The sequence below is a fragment of the Hemicordylus capensis genome, chromosome 5 (genome assembly GCF_027244095.1).
Source record: "Hemicordylus capensis ecotype Gifberg chromosome 5, rHemCap1.1.pri, whole genome shotgun sequence".
NCBI lineage: Eukaryota > Metazoa > Chordata > Lepidosauria > Squamata > Cordylidae > Hemicordylus > Hemicordylus capensis.
In genome coordinates this window covers 250468290-250484486 of record NC_069661.1, presented here as the reverse complement: position 1 = coordinate 250484486, position 16197 = coordinate 250468290, and the positions used below count along the sequence as shown (strand labels likewise).

At 43.3% G+C, this 16197-nt stretch overlaps 1 protein-coding gene across 2 annotated transcripts in view; it reads left to right on the top strand.

Moving 5' to 3' along the window:
- Positions 1-16197, top strand: part of TAF3 (TATA-box binding protein associated factor 3) — a 193568-nt gene that overhangs the window by 127942 nt on the left and 49429 nt on the right. For both annotated transcript variants that reach the window (XM_053254943.1, XM_053254942.1), the window contains exon 3: positions 12308-14106. In XM_053254943.1, the coding sequence (XP_053110918.1) occupies positions 12308-14106 (1799 nt within the window). The remainder of the gene's footprint in view (positions 1-12307; positions 14107-16197) is intronic.

Sequence of the window (16197 nt, the reverse complement as noted above, 5' to 3'; positions counted from 1 at the left end):
GGTCTGGCTACGTCCACTGCTAAATAGTTTTTGAAATATTAAAAGATTAACGAGCTTGACTTGTATTTTTCAGCTGTTATTAATGTAAAGTTATCTGAAAGATGGGTGTCAGATGTTTGGCCAGGGGGCGCAATTTCAGTGCTTGCCCTAGGCGCTATTTTCCCTAGATACGCCTCTGGAGACTAGTGTGTGTGATCTAAAAGCAGAGTATACTTTTTTGCTTTAAAACTATTGTTTTACTTGCATGCATGTTTATACAGATTTAGTCAATCGATTTAAAAGCAGAGAAATAGTGCAAAACTGTTCGTTTATAGAAACAGGTGCTGATGCATTTCAAGGCAGTAAAACCTCAGGGAAAAGTGTGTATCCAACACAATGCAAAACTGATCTCTAATGGCTTTGTACCACTCTTTCTCTGCTCTTTGGTCTTCGCTGCTGTGGTGCCTCTCCTTGAGTATCGTCAATTAATCGATTGACATCAGGTGATAGCTGTAGCAGATCATGTTTGTAGAATCTGGGCCTTCTTGGGGCTCTGGACCTTGACAATTTGGCCCCTTCATGCAGCTCCAGCCTGCTCAGTTCTCGGACTTCAGAAGCAGGATTTGTTTGAAGGAATTGCAGCAGTGCATGAGGTTCTGGAAGGAGAATTTGCAGGTTTCCGTGGTCCTCATCTGCAAAACGTAAGGTCATCATAAACAGCGAGAGGCCTTTTGAGTCGATGTGGTTTTAATTTTTCCCGTGCCCTCTAAATTTCACTGCTCGCTTGAGTGAGAAAACTACCCACAGAATTATTGCTCAGCATGATCGCCCGGTGCTCTTGTAGCCCTTTTCTAGGGGTGCTGACAGCAGTGTTTTGAAGCTGACAGAGACTAGGGCTCTCCTCTCCAGTTTCAAATGGCTGTTGAGTGCCGCCTGAGAAGTGCTACTGTGTCACTGCAGAGAAGATCACACTACCTGATAATTTCCCCTGCTCTTTGGTCATCGGGGCACCTGATGGGGGATGGATAGGGAGAAAAAACACAGTGAAGGAGAGGCCAGCCAGAGTCAGACTTGAAGAGAGAAGAGCTGAGTTTCTTGCCAAGTGATTAAAAACAGTGGAAAAAATGCTCTCTCTTTTCAGAGCTGTGGTCTAGGCTCTTAAAGCTTGAGCTTGACAAATTGTAGGGGGACAGGGATGTCTCTTGCTTCCACCATTCTGACAGAGACAGGCTGATTTATGCTGTGTTTAATTTTGTGTGCTATTTTCCCCAGTTACTTACAGATATGATTGTATGTACACGAGGGCCTATAGTCAAGGCTGGAAAAATGTTTCCAAGTTCTGAGTGCCAGAATCAAATTTAGAATGCATTTTCGGGCTGTTCACATATCAACCATTTTGAACTAATGTAGCTACACCCATATAAAGTATTGCCATTATTTGCTTGAACCACAAAGGTCCATAAATACCATCACCAAGTCCCCAGTGGTGACCATAAACATCTGGTGACATCCCACCCCCCCATCGCTGGATACCCAGTGCAGACTTAGAAAACTTCTTCCAAGTTCCAGCTTGTGCAGCTCACTTTCTTTCTGCCAGGTGGGATAGACTGTCTCCACCTCCTCCTCTCAAGACTATCGCATTGTACCAGGTGCTGGAGTCACTCCTGAGCAATAAAGTTTTTTGCAAGTTGATTTTGCAAGAAGCAGTGAGGTCATGCCTGGCATTGGGCAAAACTGAAAGCAGCAAGAGAGATTCTTGCAATTGCCAAAGCCTGGCATAAAATAAGCAGCTGCCACTTCCCCCTCTCTGAAGTCTCCTAGAATTTAAGGGAGGAACCGAGTCAAATTTTCACTTCTCACTTGGCTGTGGAGACACCCAGAAACAACAGGAGGAAATTGGTGCTTCTAGGAACATAGGAAGCTGCCTTATACCAAGTCCCTTGGTCCATTTAGCTCAGTATTGTCTTCACAGACTGACAGTGGCTTCTCCAAGGTTGCAGGCAGGAATCTCTCCCAGCCCTATCTGGAGCTGCCAGGGAGGGAACTTGGAACCTTCTCAGAGTGGCCCCATCCCCTAAGGGGAATATCTTACAGTTCTCATAAATGTAGTCTCCCATTGAAATGCAATCCAGGGCAGATCCTGCTTAGCAAAGTGGACAATTCATGCTTGCTACCACAAGACCAGCTCTCTGACTCTCAAAGCTCAGCACGTCAAGTATTTTGAATGTTCCAGGATCTTAAGGGTTGCCACCTCCCATATCCACCAGAACTCTTTCAGCAACATCAGAGGCCCTATTCCATGTCTTATTGCCATCTGAAGGTACAGCAAGTAGTCATGTGACATGGGGGCCTTTTCCATGGTGGCATCTCACTTGTGGAGTGCCCTTCCTAGGGAGGCCTGCCAAGCTCCTTCGGTGCTTGTCTTCCATTGAGCAATAAAAATGTGGCTTCTAGGATAGTGCAGGTGAAGGGCATCAGCCAGTCACTGACTTGTTTTGTTCTAGCTGTTCCACTTTTCTTTTTTGGCTGTGCTATCTGTTCCGATTGCTTTGATTCTTTTATAATGCATTTTTGTGGTTTTCTGTTTTTTATTATCATTCTCAGCAGTCTTGGAAGGCTTTTGTGACAGAAAGGTGTGGAAATATATTCAATAAATACGGTGATACTTCCTGAAATAAAATATCAATAAATGAGTTGGAGGCAGTGTTCTCTCTGATTTTTTTTTTAATCTATGTGCGGAATGAGTTTTGTTCTGGGCGGGAATATCAAGGCATTGTGTGCGCACGTGCATTCAGAGTGGGACCCTCCAGATTCAACCTGAGCAGGATCTAAAACTAACTGAGCAGACATAAAAACATTTGTGAGCACAGGCATGTGTGCACGCCTTAGAGGGAACACTGGTCACAAACAGCATTGCTGATGACCAAAGCCAACCCAGCTATGTAGACTCTCCACTAACTGTATTTTCTGTGTACCATGCCTAAGACTTGAAAACCGTGTTTTGTGTGGTTGCCTATGGTGAATACTCAAGATAACTAGGAAGCGAAGCTTTTAAAGTTTCTTCCAGGTCATAAATAAATAGCATATGTCATATGCAGGCAGGTAGGCTAGCAAATGACTGTTGGATATTTTCTTTGCACCACTGCTGTGCACATTTTGTAGTGAAACTTATGAACATCCTCCCTTATTTGCGTTCATGTGCCCAAGTTGGAAGGAAGTGATGGGTTTCCCATTCCTCCTTGCTGATGGATAGCAATTATGCTACCATAAAGGTAAAGTATGCCGACGATTTTGCAGAGCCCTGTGGTTTTCTTTTGGTAGAATCCAGGAGGGGTTTACCATTGCCTCCTCCCATGCAGTACAAGATTATGCCTTTCAGCATCTTCCTATATCTCTGCTGCCCAATATAGTAGCCAACTCTTTCTGTTTAGGTGGAAATAAATTGTTGTAGGATGGTGAAATGCAACATTTTCCACGTGCAAAAGCAAGGCTAGGGAGAAACTAGCATAACTGATTACAGCATCATTTTTTAAACAGAGTCTTGCATGTATATAAAACATGCCCACTTTTTTTCTTCTAGCCTGCCTGCTCTTGCAATCTGTGTTAGGTTTTTTGTGAGCCAGAAACAGCCTGGAATAGAGAGTGAAAGACTGATTCACTCTCTATTCCAGGCTGTTTCTGTCTCACTAAAAACCTAACATAGGTTACAAGAGCTGGAATCAGCCTTTTCAGTCTACAAAACTTCACAGAATGTCAGAAGTGATCTTGAGGTTTTCTAGTCCAGCCCCTGCTTATTACAGAAAACTGTTACTGCATCCTTGACAGATGGCCATCCAGCCTCTGCTTGCAAACCTCCAGGCAAGGATTGCTCACAGTTGTACAAGGCAAACAGCTCTTAAAGTAAGGAAACTCCTCCTCATGTCTAGCCTAAATCTGCTTCTTTGTAATGTCAGCCCATTAGTTGTCCCTGCCCTCAGGAGCAACAGAGAACAAATATGCCTCCTTCTCTGTGACAGCCCTTGAGCTATTTGAAGATGGCTATCTCCCCTTCATCTTCCCTTCTCTGGGCTAAACCACCGTAGCTCCTTCAACTGTTTTTCATTGGACTTGGTCTCCAGACCCCTCGCCATCGCCTGCTCTCCTCAGTGCAGTGTTTTTCAGAACTGGACACAGCATTTCAAGTGGGAATGAAAGTGAGTCCTCCCTCTGGCCACCAGGCCACTGGCTACTTACAAGCTTTCTTTAGCACAGTAACTGACACTGTGCAGATATGCTCTGCGGCTTAACTCCCAGTTCAGTGCACAGTAGAAATATCTGCTCAAAACCAATGTTGAGGGACACAGAGGCAGCCTAGGAAAATCTTGGGTATGTGTTTGTATGTATGTCCTTTGCCATGTGCTTAGTAGTAGCTGAATGCAGTAGCACTCGACTAGAATGACACATAAATAGATAAAAATATTAATAATCAATTGTCTTCTTTACCCCACTGGAGCAATCTGTGTTGGGCTCCCAATAAATCCTCTGACTGCTGTCAGGGACCTACAACATTCAAGATGTTCTAGTTCTGACGTTCCACTGAGGTTTGAGCAATAAGAACCAGAGAGCTGCAGGGGCAGTACTTAAGTAGCCTCATTTATTATCTCGCCCAACTTAGATCTAGTCTACCCTGTGCCAAAAGATACTTGGCTAATTGAGCAATGAATACCTTCCTCTGATGCAATGTGCCAGAAGCTAAGCACCTGTATTGATAGGTTTTTTTTAAGTGCCGCCTTGTTATATTAGTGGAAGCACAGCAACTTGTATGTGCACATAAGCAATTTGTCTTGTGCTGCCAATTTGTAGAAACACCTGGCAGGGGTGTGCTGCACAAATTTTAATATCTTTCCATCTAGGCTTTCACACTGCCTCTCTCACCATGCTTTCTGAAATTGGCTTTGAACAAGAATTTCTAATGAGAGTGGAACATTAACAACCTACTATAGAAGCAGGTGGGAAGGAATGTTGCCCTTTTAAGCCCACATTTCCTACCGTGATGTGGGAAATTTGCAAGAAGCCTGCTGAGGGTGCAGATAGGGTCTTTTGGAGTGGGGTGATATTGCAAGTGACCTTGCCTTCATCGGCTAGCACATCCCTATATATCAAAATACATCGTTGGGACAACCAGTCCCATATCTACGTAGAAATACCAACATCAAAGAGGAGCATTTAGTCCAGCCTTCTTCCTGACATTCTAGTTTCTGTGTTTGGGGATTTTGTTGTTCTTGCATGGAAGAGTGTTTGATCATGTGGGGAGGCCCCCTGAACTGCTAAAGCCAAGGCATACAGGTTAACAACTTAGTGAGAACTTGACCTAGGTGTGGACTTAAAACAAGGCGCTAATCAGATTGCAACATGTTGGTAATATTGTATTTCCACATCAAATTCCACTGATGTTATCTGGGTATGTCTGTGTTTTCCACTAATGAATGGGGATTTGGCCATTTCAGAAGGTGAGTGGCTTGTTCCAATCTTCCGCTGCCATCCCTATTACTTCTGTGCAAGGGAAGACTACAATGAAAGTTAGGAAGCACAACTTCATTGCAGGCAAATAATAGGTGTGGTGGGAAACACTCTGAATGCTCCAGACCAGAATGGATTGACTACCAGATAGGGCTGTGCATCACGGGCTGTGCATCGGCTCAGAGGTGGCACAAGCTGCAAGCCCTTTTGAGGCATTTTTCATCGGAAACCATCCCGATGAAAGATATTAGTAGATAATTTGATACAATACTGAATTGTACCAGTATTGTATCAAATGGTATTGCCAGCGGGGAAGCTTGCGGTGTAATGGAGATACAGCTTTTCTGAAGAATCAGCTGACTTCTGGGCTGCCACAGTGGTTACGTTTCACATTGCCCCTTTCCATTCTCTAGGGAATCCCTAGAGAATCCCTTAGAATGCACTGGGGCAGAGAGTGATATAATGGTGGGGGTGGGGTAGTAGTTACAAGGCGCATCCAATCCCCCATCTCCAGTAATGCACCAGGAAATGGACACAATATCATGATGTTGCTTCCTTTTCTGGTGCATTCTAGAGTGAGATCAGCAAAGGGAAGGTGGCAATTTGAAATGCCACCAAAGTTTCTCCAGAGAATCCAGATTTTCATTAAAAGTTAAGTCTTCACGCATCCCAGTGCATTGAACCAGTACTGTTTATCGGCTTGATGTGATCCAGACCATCCCCTATATCATGATGCAAGAATGGCCTGGATTGTTATTGGGATCAGGTCAGTAATTCGGCCCATGCATAGCCCTACTGTTTGGTATTTGTGTGTCTTGGTATGTGTGTGTTTAAATGAGAGAATTTGGTGATTGTTTTTTAAATAAGATACATCATTCTTCTTGCTAGTGTGAAAAATATTGCCTCCCCCTGCTCCAAGTTTAAATATGTAAGGACAGAGTGGAAAAGCTGACCGTCTGCTTCACTTCAAGAAAAATGTGTCTTTAACATTCTCATACAGATATACATACCCTCCACTGGCAAGACTCTTGAGAAGTGTGGAACACAAATACTGCATGGATTTCCATTATTTAGATCATAAAATATGACCTTTTGTCAGAGGATCAGTTGAAAATCTCAGATGGCTCAGAAATTCTGATCCAAAAGCACTTGAAAGGAAGATTATTGAAATACTCCAGATAGTGACATTGTCTCGGATGATCTCTGGATTCATATTTCTTTTATCAGGAACGAGCGGGTGTGAGAAATCTCACCTTAATGCACACTATTACCATAGCTGTGCCCCTATTATACTATTGTAATCGGGCCCAAACCAAGAGCGGTGATTAACGATGGCAATTTATTGTATCTGACGAGGGGAGAAAATGGGAGATGTTGTCGTTATCATAAATCATATCATAAATAACCAAAGAGAAGCCCTCGGAAAGCTTGTGTGGTGTCAGCAGTGAGACACTTTCTGGCGCATTCGCCCAGGATGGTAGCCATAGAAACCCCAAAGTCATATTGTTATCTTAGTCTTGCTGCAGTTATGTGATACAGCCATATTAACATATAGATTAGGCCATTTATAATACTAGGTGTCATTTCAGGTTAGCTTGCTTATATAGCATTTTAGGGCTCTCTCCCTCTCTCTTTTTTTTATTGCGCAGAATGTTAGGGAAACGCTGTGTTTTCACAGGTCACTCCTGAGCCATTTATAACCCATCAGCGTCACGCGATTGTCAGCCTGCTTAATATACTCCTGTTATTGATTGGTTGCCGCGTGCAAGTTGTCACTGCCTAATTACCTTGTCTTTGCTAATAATTTCATTTTTAACGGGGGAAAGATGAAATATGTTTAAACAAGGAATGTGGTGCATATATTTTAAGGCGTTCTTTGGTCCAAGGAGCCTGATTTACTGCTGAGGTGCAGGTGAGGCAGGAGAGTGGGGAGAGGGACTGTTGCAAACCTGCTCAGCTTTACAGTTTGGATTCTGAGGCCTCTTCTAAGTCCCTTTGGTGGGGGGGAGGTGGCAGCCTCCCTAAGAGGAGACGTCCTCCGATTGCACCACAGTTTGGTGGGGGGACTTTATGGGGGACTGGAATGATGCCAGAAGGAGAAGGCTTAATATTTTTTGATACCCCCATAGAACAGGGGTAAGCAGGGTGTGGCTCTTCAGATGCTGCATGAATTACAACTCCCATCATCCCCAGCTGGAATGAATTGTGGCTGCGGCTGTTGGGAGCTGTAGTTCACCAACATCTGGAGAGCCTCACTTTGCCTACGCCTCCCAATATTTTTACCTATCTTCTATTTTAAGAAGGTAGCATGAAAAGGTGTTTTGGTGGGCGGGTGGCGGGGAGCATTCATGCTCTACATGCATCCCAAGCAATTCTCAGTTCCCGCTCCCCTTTCCATTCTGGTTCTCTCATTTTTTCCTCTAGATTTCCCCCTTCTAGTTTTATGCTCTCTAGGTTTTTTGGTTTTTTAATCTTACTTCAGCCAGGAATTCACTTTAGTCAAGCCACTTATTCTCAGCATTTCTTCCGCCATCTACATGATGGGGTAAAGTGGTGACTCATATCTGGAGGAGGAGGAGAGTAACTGTCCCTGTCCAACCCCAATGGCTGTTGCTCTTGTCTACCGTGTGTTTCTTTTTAAATTGTGACATGGAATCATCTTATTTCTTATTCTATGTGAACTTTGTTGGAAAGTAGAATATAAATATTTGATGATGATGATGATGATGATGATGATGATGATGAAGATGGCAAGGACAAAAACCAAACAACACTCCTGGCCTGCCATGCAAGGTTTTTATAGGGATTACTGAGATAATGTACACAGGAAGTACTTTGATCACCCAAATAGCAGCATTTCTGTAGTTCATCCATTGCTATTACTGGAGATCAGCAGCAGATTCCAGGCCGGGTGTGCTCACTGCCCATCTCTCCCCTTTCTCTCATGCTGCCGCATCTTTTGTGTCCCTGTGCTGCCCATGTTTGCCTCCCACATGTATTGTCTTTCCCTCCCTTTCTCATTGTGTGTGTGTGTTGTGCTGTGTTCCTCTCTTTCTTCTGTGCATGATGCCCATCACTCTTTCTCTCTCTAGCACATGCTTTGCCAGTTCTAGTGCGCCTCCCTGAGGCATGCATACTTGTGGAAGTCTTCACTGCCTCAAGCACAATTTTTTAAAAAGTGTGTTCTCTTTACTCATATAATTCAAAGCTCCTGAGATAGATAGATTAGATAGATAAATTGATATGCACATTGAAAACTAGCATGTTGGGGAAATGCATTCTAGTCTAGCTTTTATTTTTTTAATCTATCTATCTATCTATCTATCTATCTATCTATCTGTCTAGCATATTTTTGTACCACCTGATATGTGCATCTCTAGGTAGTATACAGAGTTAAAACTTAACAAATGCAAAATAGAGTTCAAAAATTAAAATTTCACAAGATAAATAAAACAATCATAAGATAAAAACAAATTAAATGTTTTTTTTAAAAAATCCTGACATTTCATTCTGTGTGCATGGGGAACATTTCTTCTTCTTCTAATAAGGAGCATTCAATCATATGTATCCTCGCCTTTCATCTGGAATGTCCTAGCCAGAAACAGGTTCACCTCCTCTTATGAGAACTAGACCTCAGGCTGGGGTCAGGATTTAATATGAATATACTGAAGTCAGACAGCTGGAAAGAGCCTTGTTTGTGGCACTGTCTGTGGAATTCTCTCCCTAGTTAGACTCGCCTGGCAAGCACACTGTGGTTTTTAATTCTTTTTTAATTCTCCCAGGCCTGTTAAATTGCTTGTTAAATCCTTTCAACTACTGCTTTTGTTAGCTTATTGGTTCTATTATATATTGTGCCCTTCCTTCCTATGTAATTTACAGCATAAACAACGCAGATGCAATAAAATAACTAAAGTGCACAATAAAACATAGTAACCTCTCAGAAAGAGGGATCTGACTCAAAGCTCCCAGCCCATGCCACGCCCAGTGGAACAAACCCCTCTTTACCAAACCCCAGGAAATCGGGCGGGGGGGTGAAGCAATATGGGCATCTCAGGAGAAGGCATTCCATAGCCAGGAAGGGGCTACTAAAAGGCCCTGTCCCACACATCAACCAACCAAATTTTAAAGGCATCAGCACATGAGGCGGAGCCTTTTCAGAGGATCTCAAGGGAAATACTTACTGCTCTATAAACCTTTTTTGTAAACTCCATAAGAACATCATTGAAGGGTAGTGCAGAAATCCATAAAAATAAAGAAATGCTCATATTAATTCTCTTCATTTTATCACCTCTTAAAGAATATGCTATAATGCTTAATGGACAGCCATCACCTATGGGTGGTGGGAAAGGACAGCTATGTCACAATGCTTCTTGATGCTAACAAAACTGATTTCTGGGGGTCGGAGAGGGGAAATTGATTTTTGTGCCCTTTGTAATTTGATGTGGGGAGCTAAGGATTAAGGTTGTGGTTTTTTTCAGTCTGGGCTGGGGTCTTTAACTTAAGAACTGCTGGGAGACCCCTGCTGGATCGCGCCAAAGCCTCTCTAGTCCAGCATCCTGTTTCCCACCATTTATTTTATTTTTATTTATTTATTGTTAAGTTTATATACCGCCTTTCATTAAAACAATCCCAAGGCGGTTTACAGCAAAAATTTAAACACAAGATGGTAAAAAAGACACAATTAAAATATTAAGTGGAAATATTAAACAAATCTGATTAAAAATTTAAAACAAAAGCATAAAAGCAATACAGAGTATAAAGAGCAGCAGCAGAGAATCAAATAAATGCCTGTGCAAAAAGCCAAGATTTTACACTCTTTCTAAAAGCTGTGATGGAGACCAAGGAGCAAATAGCCACCATGATCCACTAGATGCCTCTGGGAAGCCACAATCGGTGTATGAAGGCATGCCCCCTCTCCTGCTGTTGCTCTTACATACAGAAGCAACCTGTCCCTAACCTGAAGGTCACACACATCCATCAAGACTAGAAGCCATTGATAGATATGTCCTCCATGAATGCTGAGGCTGTTGCCGAGTAATTTGGAATATTTTTTGCACCACTAACTTCTTCTTAGATCCATGCCATTATAGGGGACATTATAGTATATTTAATTTCCATAATAGATCAGATAGCAATGGACCGAGATTTGTGGCACCTGCAGCACTGAGACTGACAGCTAGGTCTGTTTCCATCCAGTCCTGACTCAGTCAACAGTGATTTCCTTTTGCTGAATTTTAGGTTCTACCCCCCATGAGACAGAAATGTGCATGTCCATCCAAGCAAAACTGAACTTCCTAACACTTTCTGCTTTTCATAGAAGGCCAAGGCTTTATCCTCAGGCAAAGTCTCTGCTCTGGACTGTCTGCTGTAAATCCTCTGGGCCTTGGCAAAAGCTCGACTTGTTAGCTCGTTTTACTTAATTTGTGATGTTGGCACAAATTCACGCTTCGGCCCAAGGCCCTTGACTCCGCTCTTCTAAATTGGGGCATTGACACATTTTTTGAGGAAAGAAACATCTCCTCCCAGGGCCTGGAAAGCAACTCTTCCAAATGAGATTCTTTAAGTTGGATTCAGAATAAAGAAAGACCTTGCACAGTTCAGAATTTAATGTTGCTCCTATTTTTTTTTTAAGGAGTGTGTTTAAAATAACAAAATTGCATGCTCTGTCAGGTGGGGGAGAAGTTAAATATTCCTGAATCTTTGTTACCGGCAGCATCTACCAGTTGCTTTTATCCTGGAGTTCTTCAGTTCATTATATTTGCCAAGCTTCAAAAGGACCTCAGTAAAAGAAGGTAAATAGGGGGCTCTTCTGACATTACCTTAGTAATATGGGGAGCTGCTGCAAGATATGCCCCACCAGTGTCAATCTTGTAATGTCAGAAGATCTAGGCTACATGGGAGGAACTCGTGGTACAGCTCCTTCACATGCCAGCATTCTTCCCACACTTCTCAGGAACTGGGACAATGCACTGGGAAGGAACCGTGTTGTCTTATGTGTCCTAGATCTTCTGTTGTTACTGGAGCTGTAGGAGGGGCAAGTGCCATGGCATTTCCAATATTGCTAAGGTCATGCAGGAAGAAGCAGATATTTTCAATATGGTTAAATGAAAATGCAGGGTTAATGCAACAGTAGCAGAGCCAGAACCTGGGATTGATCCATGTTACTATATTAAAACTACACATCCGGACAAGAACAAACGCTGTCCCATTTCAGGAGCTGTTGTGTGCCAGATGACCACTATCAGCTGGCTAAACTAAATCAGTCTAACTTTAGATCTCTAGCTCAAACTATAGATCTCTAGCTCATGTGATCTCCTAGCATTCTAGCATTCCTTCTCCAGTCTTATTCTTTGCCCCAAAGGACCAAGTAGGGAGCCACGGTGGAGGACACGTCCCTATCTCCAGTTGGCTCCAATTAGCACAGCAGATGAATGCCAGCATGGTGGTGACGCTGCTCTAGAGTGGTACGGCCCAGGCAAATTGGGTGAAAGGTTGTCAATGGGCAAAAGTCTCTTTTGGTCATTGACCGTAAATAAAGTAATCTGAATCTGAATGGGCAAAAGTCTATGGATCGCAATTTGAGAATGGGTTCATCTAAACGTATGAAAGAAATTTAATTTGTATAAATAAATATTAAGCAAAAAATCTTGTGTTAACAAATTTAAAATGTTTAAATATGTATGTTTAGCATTTTAGTGAAATACGTTAGTGAATCCATTTGTTTTAATGACTGATCTAGTCTGTGTAGGTTTGTTTCTAGGGGCCTCTTTTTATAAAGTAATATTTTAAGTATGCCAATGACTTTTCCTTTTCTTGTTTCTTATGACAGAAGAGGAAGAGGAGCAGGTACCAACTGATGGAGGAACATCGGCAGAAGCTATGCAAGTTCCTTTGGAGGAAGAAGGAGAAATGGAAGAAGATGAGGCTGTTAATGATGAAAATTACCTGAGTAAGAGGCCGCTAGAAAGCCCCGAAGCTGAGGAAATGCCTGCTATGAAGCGACCAAAACTATCTGGTGTGAAAGGAGATGCTGTGGATGTGATGGTGGAGCCACGTGAGCCTCTCAGTTCCATAAATACCCAGAAAGTGCCACCGATGCTCTCTCCAGTTTGTGTTCAGGATAATGCTGATCTGGTTCCTCCCTCTCCAGAACCACCCATACTGGCTCCCATAGCAAAATCACAGTTGCCAGTTCCTAAACCTTTGGAATCAAAAGTATTTGCACCTAAATCCAAGGTGAAAACAAGTTCTCCAGGGCAGAAAACTAAACTGCCAAAAGTTTCTCCATCTCCAGTGGCTGTTGGTAGTCCCATTCGCTCACCAAAAACTGGAACCAAAGAGAAGAAATCGCCTGGCCGAGGCAAGAGCCCCAGAAGCCCGAAGAGTCCAAAAGTTCCAGCTCATGTTCCTCAAGTAGCAGTGAAGCAAGAGACACCAAGCAGAACCCCCTTAGCAGCATTAAGTGAAAAGATGGGGAAAGAGAATATCCAGGTAAAACCAGGGCCACCCCCAGCTGACCCTGCGAAACCAAACATTGAGAATCCAGCAAAGAAAGTAGCTGTAACTGACAAGACAATTGATGATTCCATTGATGCCGTAATTGCCCGTGCATGTGCCGAACGAGATCCTGATCCGTTTGAGTTTTCCTCGGGTTCAGAATCGGAGGGGGATGTTTTTACTAGCCCTAAAAGACTCTCTGTATCAGAGACGACAACACCTAAAGCTTCTGTTTCAGCCAATAGCAGCTTAAATAAAGCCGGAGGTACCCCAGTGCCTCCCTCTGGTGGAACGTCAAGTTCAGACATTTCATGGACAATGGACGACTCGATTGACGAAGTCATTCGGAAAGCAAATATGGTTACTCCTGCAAATCTACCTGCAAACTTCCCTTATTTTTCATCTCCTTCTGCTTCTCCACCAACTCCAGAGCCTCTGCTCAAAGTTTATGAAGAGAAAACTAAGCTGGCCGCCTCAGCAGAAGTGAAGAAGAAACTGAAGAAAGAGCTGAAAACAAAAATGAAAAAGAAAGAGAAGCAAAAGGACAAAGAGAAGAATAAAGAGAAGAACAAGGAGAAGAACAAGGACAAGGATAAAGACAAGGATGGAGGCAAAGAAGCAAAATTCCAGTGGAAAGATCTAATCAGAGATGATGATTTAGATCCCTACAAGTTCAAAATGAAAGATTTTGATGACGACACAAAAGTGAAGCTAAAAGATGGCAGTACCAAAAAGGAGCGTGAGAAGCATAAAGATAAGAAGAAAGATAAAGAGAAAGGCAAGAAGGATAAAGAGAAGAAAGACAAAGAAAAAATTAAAGATAAAAATAAAGAAAAGATGAAAGCCTCATCAGCACCTCTTGTTATGCCTCTCAAAGACCTCAGCTTGCCCTTGTTCAGCACCCCAGCTGCCCTGAAACTCCCATCAATGCTGCCACCCCTCTCAGCAATGCTGCCCGAGAAGCTCTTTGAGGAGAAAGAGAAGCCCAAGGAGAAGAAGAAGGAGAAGAAGGAGAAGAAGAAGAAGAAAGAGAGGGAGAAGGAGAAGGAGAAAGAGAAGAAGGAGAAGGAGAAAGAGAAGAAGGAGAGGGAGAAGAAGGAGAAAGAGAAAGAGAAACACAAACATGAAAAGGTAAGCCCTTGGTCCTGGGGAAGGGGCCCTTCATGCTCCTCTCTCCTTCCCACAGCAGAAGTATGCCAAAGCCACACCAAAAAACAGATTGCCAGAGTTCTGAGACAGTATCTTGGGAAACAACATACATCCAAAGAGATCTGCAGTTTTGAAATAGAGATACCAAGAATGAAAGTACAGAATAGCAAATCCCAAAGCCCACACATTTCCTGCAGTTTTCAGTTCTACCACTTCTCCTCTAGCACTCCACCAGCCCTAATACTGCTTTTAAAACATGAGGGAGTATAAAATAATGTATGTGTACTATTGAGACGCAGAAATTACTATGACATGTGCAGACCCATGTAGGGTATTGCACCTGTACAGAATATCATTCAGAACTTTCTACAGCTAAAGCTACTAGCACCTGCCCCTTGATCCCAGGGCACATGCTCCTGGGGCAGATCCACCTCACCATGGCTTTCCTCTCTGTTATTAACTCCATCAACTTATATAGCATGCTATGGAGTGCCATTAGCAAAAAGACTGGTCCCTGCCACAAGGAGCTTACAATCTAAATGTCGGAAGAGGCAGTGGAGAAGCGAGGTTTTCATATAGGACGAATGCAAGCAAGATCTGTATTACTGTACTCTTATCTTTCCTGCGTGGCAGTCAGTTTGTCTAGCACTGTATCTTAGAAACATGTGCAAAACAGTATTCATGTTGGTTTCTGCATGTTGATTTCATAAATAGACCCCTTCTGCAGTGCCATTAGACCTATTATAATGGGCAGTAGATTCATCTCTCTCATATATTAAAGTTTTGGAGGGGGAAATCCATTACTTAGTGATAGAGCAATGCTTTGCTTGCAGAAGATCCCAGCTGTATTCCCACATACATCCAGTTAAAACCAGTGTTCCCTCTAAGGTGTGTGCATGTATGTGTGCACACAAAAAATTTTGATGTCTGCTCAGCTAATTTTAGATCCCACTCAGGATGAATCAAGAAGGCCCTATTCTGAATATATGTGCACACACACTGCCTTGATACTGTCGCCCAGAACAAAACTCATTCCACGCACAGATGAAAAAAATTTGTGCGGACACTGGTTAAAAGTCTCTCTAATATTAGGGCAGATGCAACCATTTATGGATTGTAAGTTGCCTCTTCCTGAGACATTGGAAAGCTCCTGCCAGCCAGAGTAGAGTAGACAATCCTGGATTTGGTGGCCCAATGACTCTGTGTAAGGCAGATGGTCAATTCTTCATAAAACAGATTCATAAGGTCAAAGGCTAGCTGCCTTATATCAAGTCAGACCATTCGTCCATCTAGCTCAGAATTGTCTACACAGACAGGCATCCTTCCAGCCCTACCTGAAGATGCCAGGAAGCGAACCTGGGAGCTTCTGCATGCAAGCCTGCAGATGCTCTTTCACTGATCTATGGCCCCATTCCCTAAGGGGGATATCTTATAGCACTCACGTTTCAGGTCCCATCCAAATTCAAACCAAGGTGGACCCCTGCTTAACAAAAGGCACAAACCATGCTTGCTACCACAAGACCAGCTCTCCTCCCTAGTCTTAACACATAATGAATCTCTGCAATCTTAACACCTAGTAAGGGTGTTCACATGACCATTCAGGAGGACAGGGGAAGAAGGCTGCAAGACTTTACTTTCTCCCCATGTGATCCAGTAAATGTTGCTGGGAGCATGGACTGCACTCCCAGATGATCTGCTGATGCACCAGGCAGCATGGAGCACTGAAGGCTCGGTTGACGCGTCCCAGCCTCCGGCTCTCCCACAATGCACCACGCACAGCGGATTGGGGGATTCCCCCTGGAGACAGGTACTCTAGGTGCCCATCTCTGTGACCGCAGAGCCTGTGTTAAGGGCACGCTCATGCCCTTTACCCAGGCTAAAAGCCAGGCTAGGCAGTGCTGCCCCATCGATCGGGCCCAATCTTGGCAGTTCTCATATGTCGCCTAATCCAAACTGGGCTTCCCTAGCCGGGATTGGCCTGTGTATGAGAACAGCCTCAGTGAATCATTCAGGCGATCATTTCACCATGCCAGAATTGCAGGGGTGGGTGGGATGAAATCATAATGTGAAAAA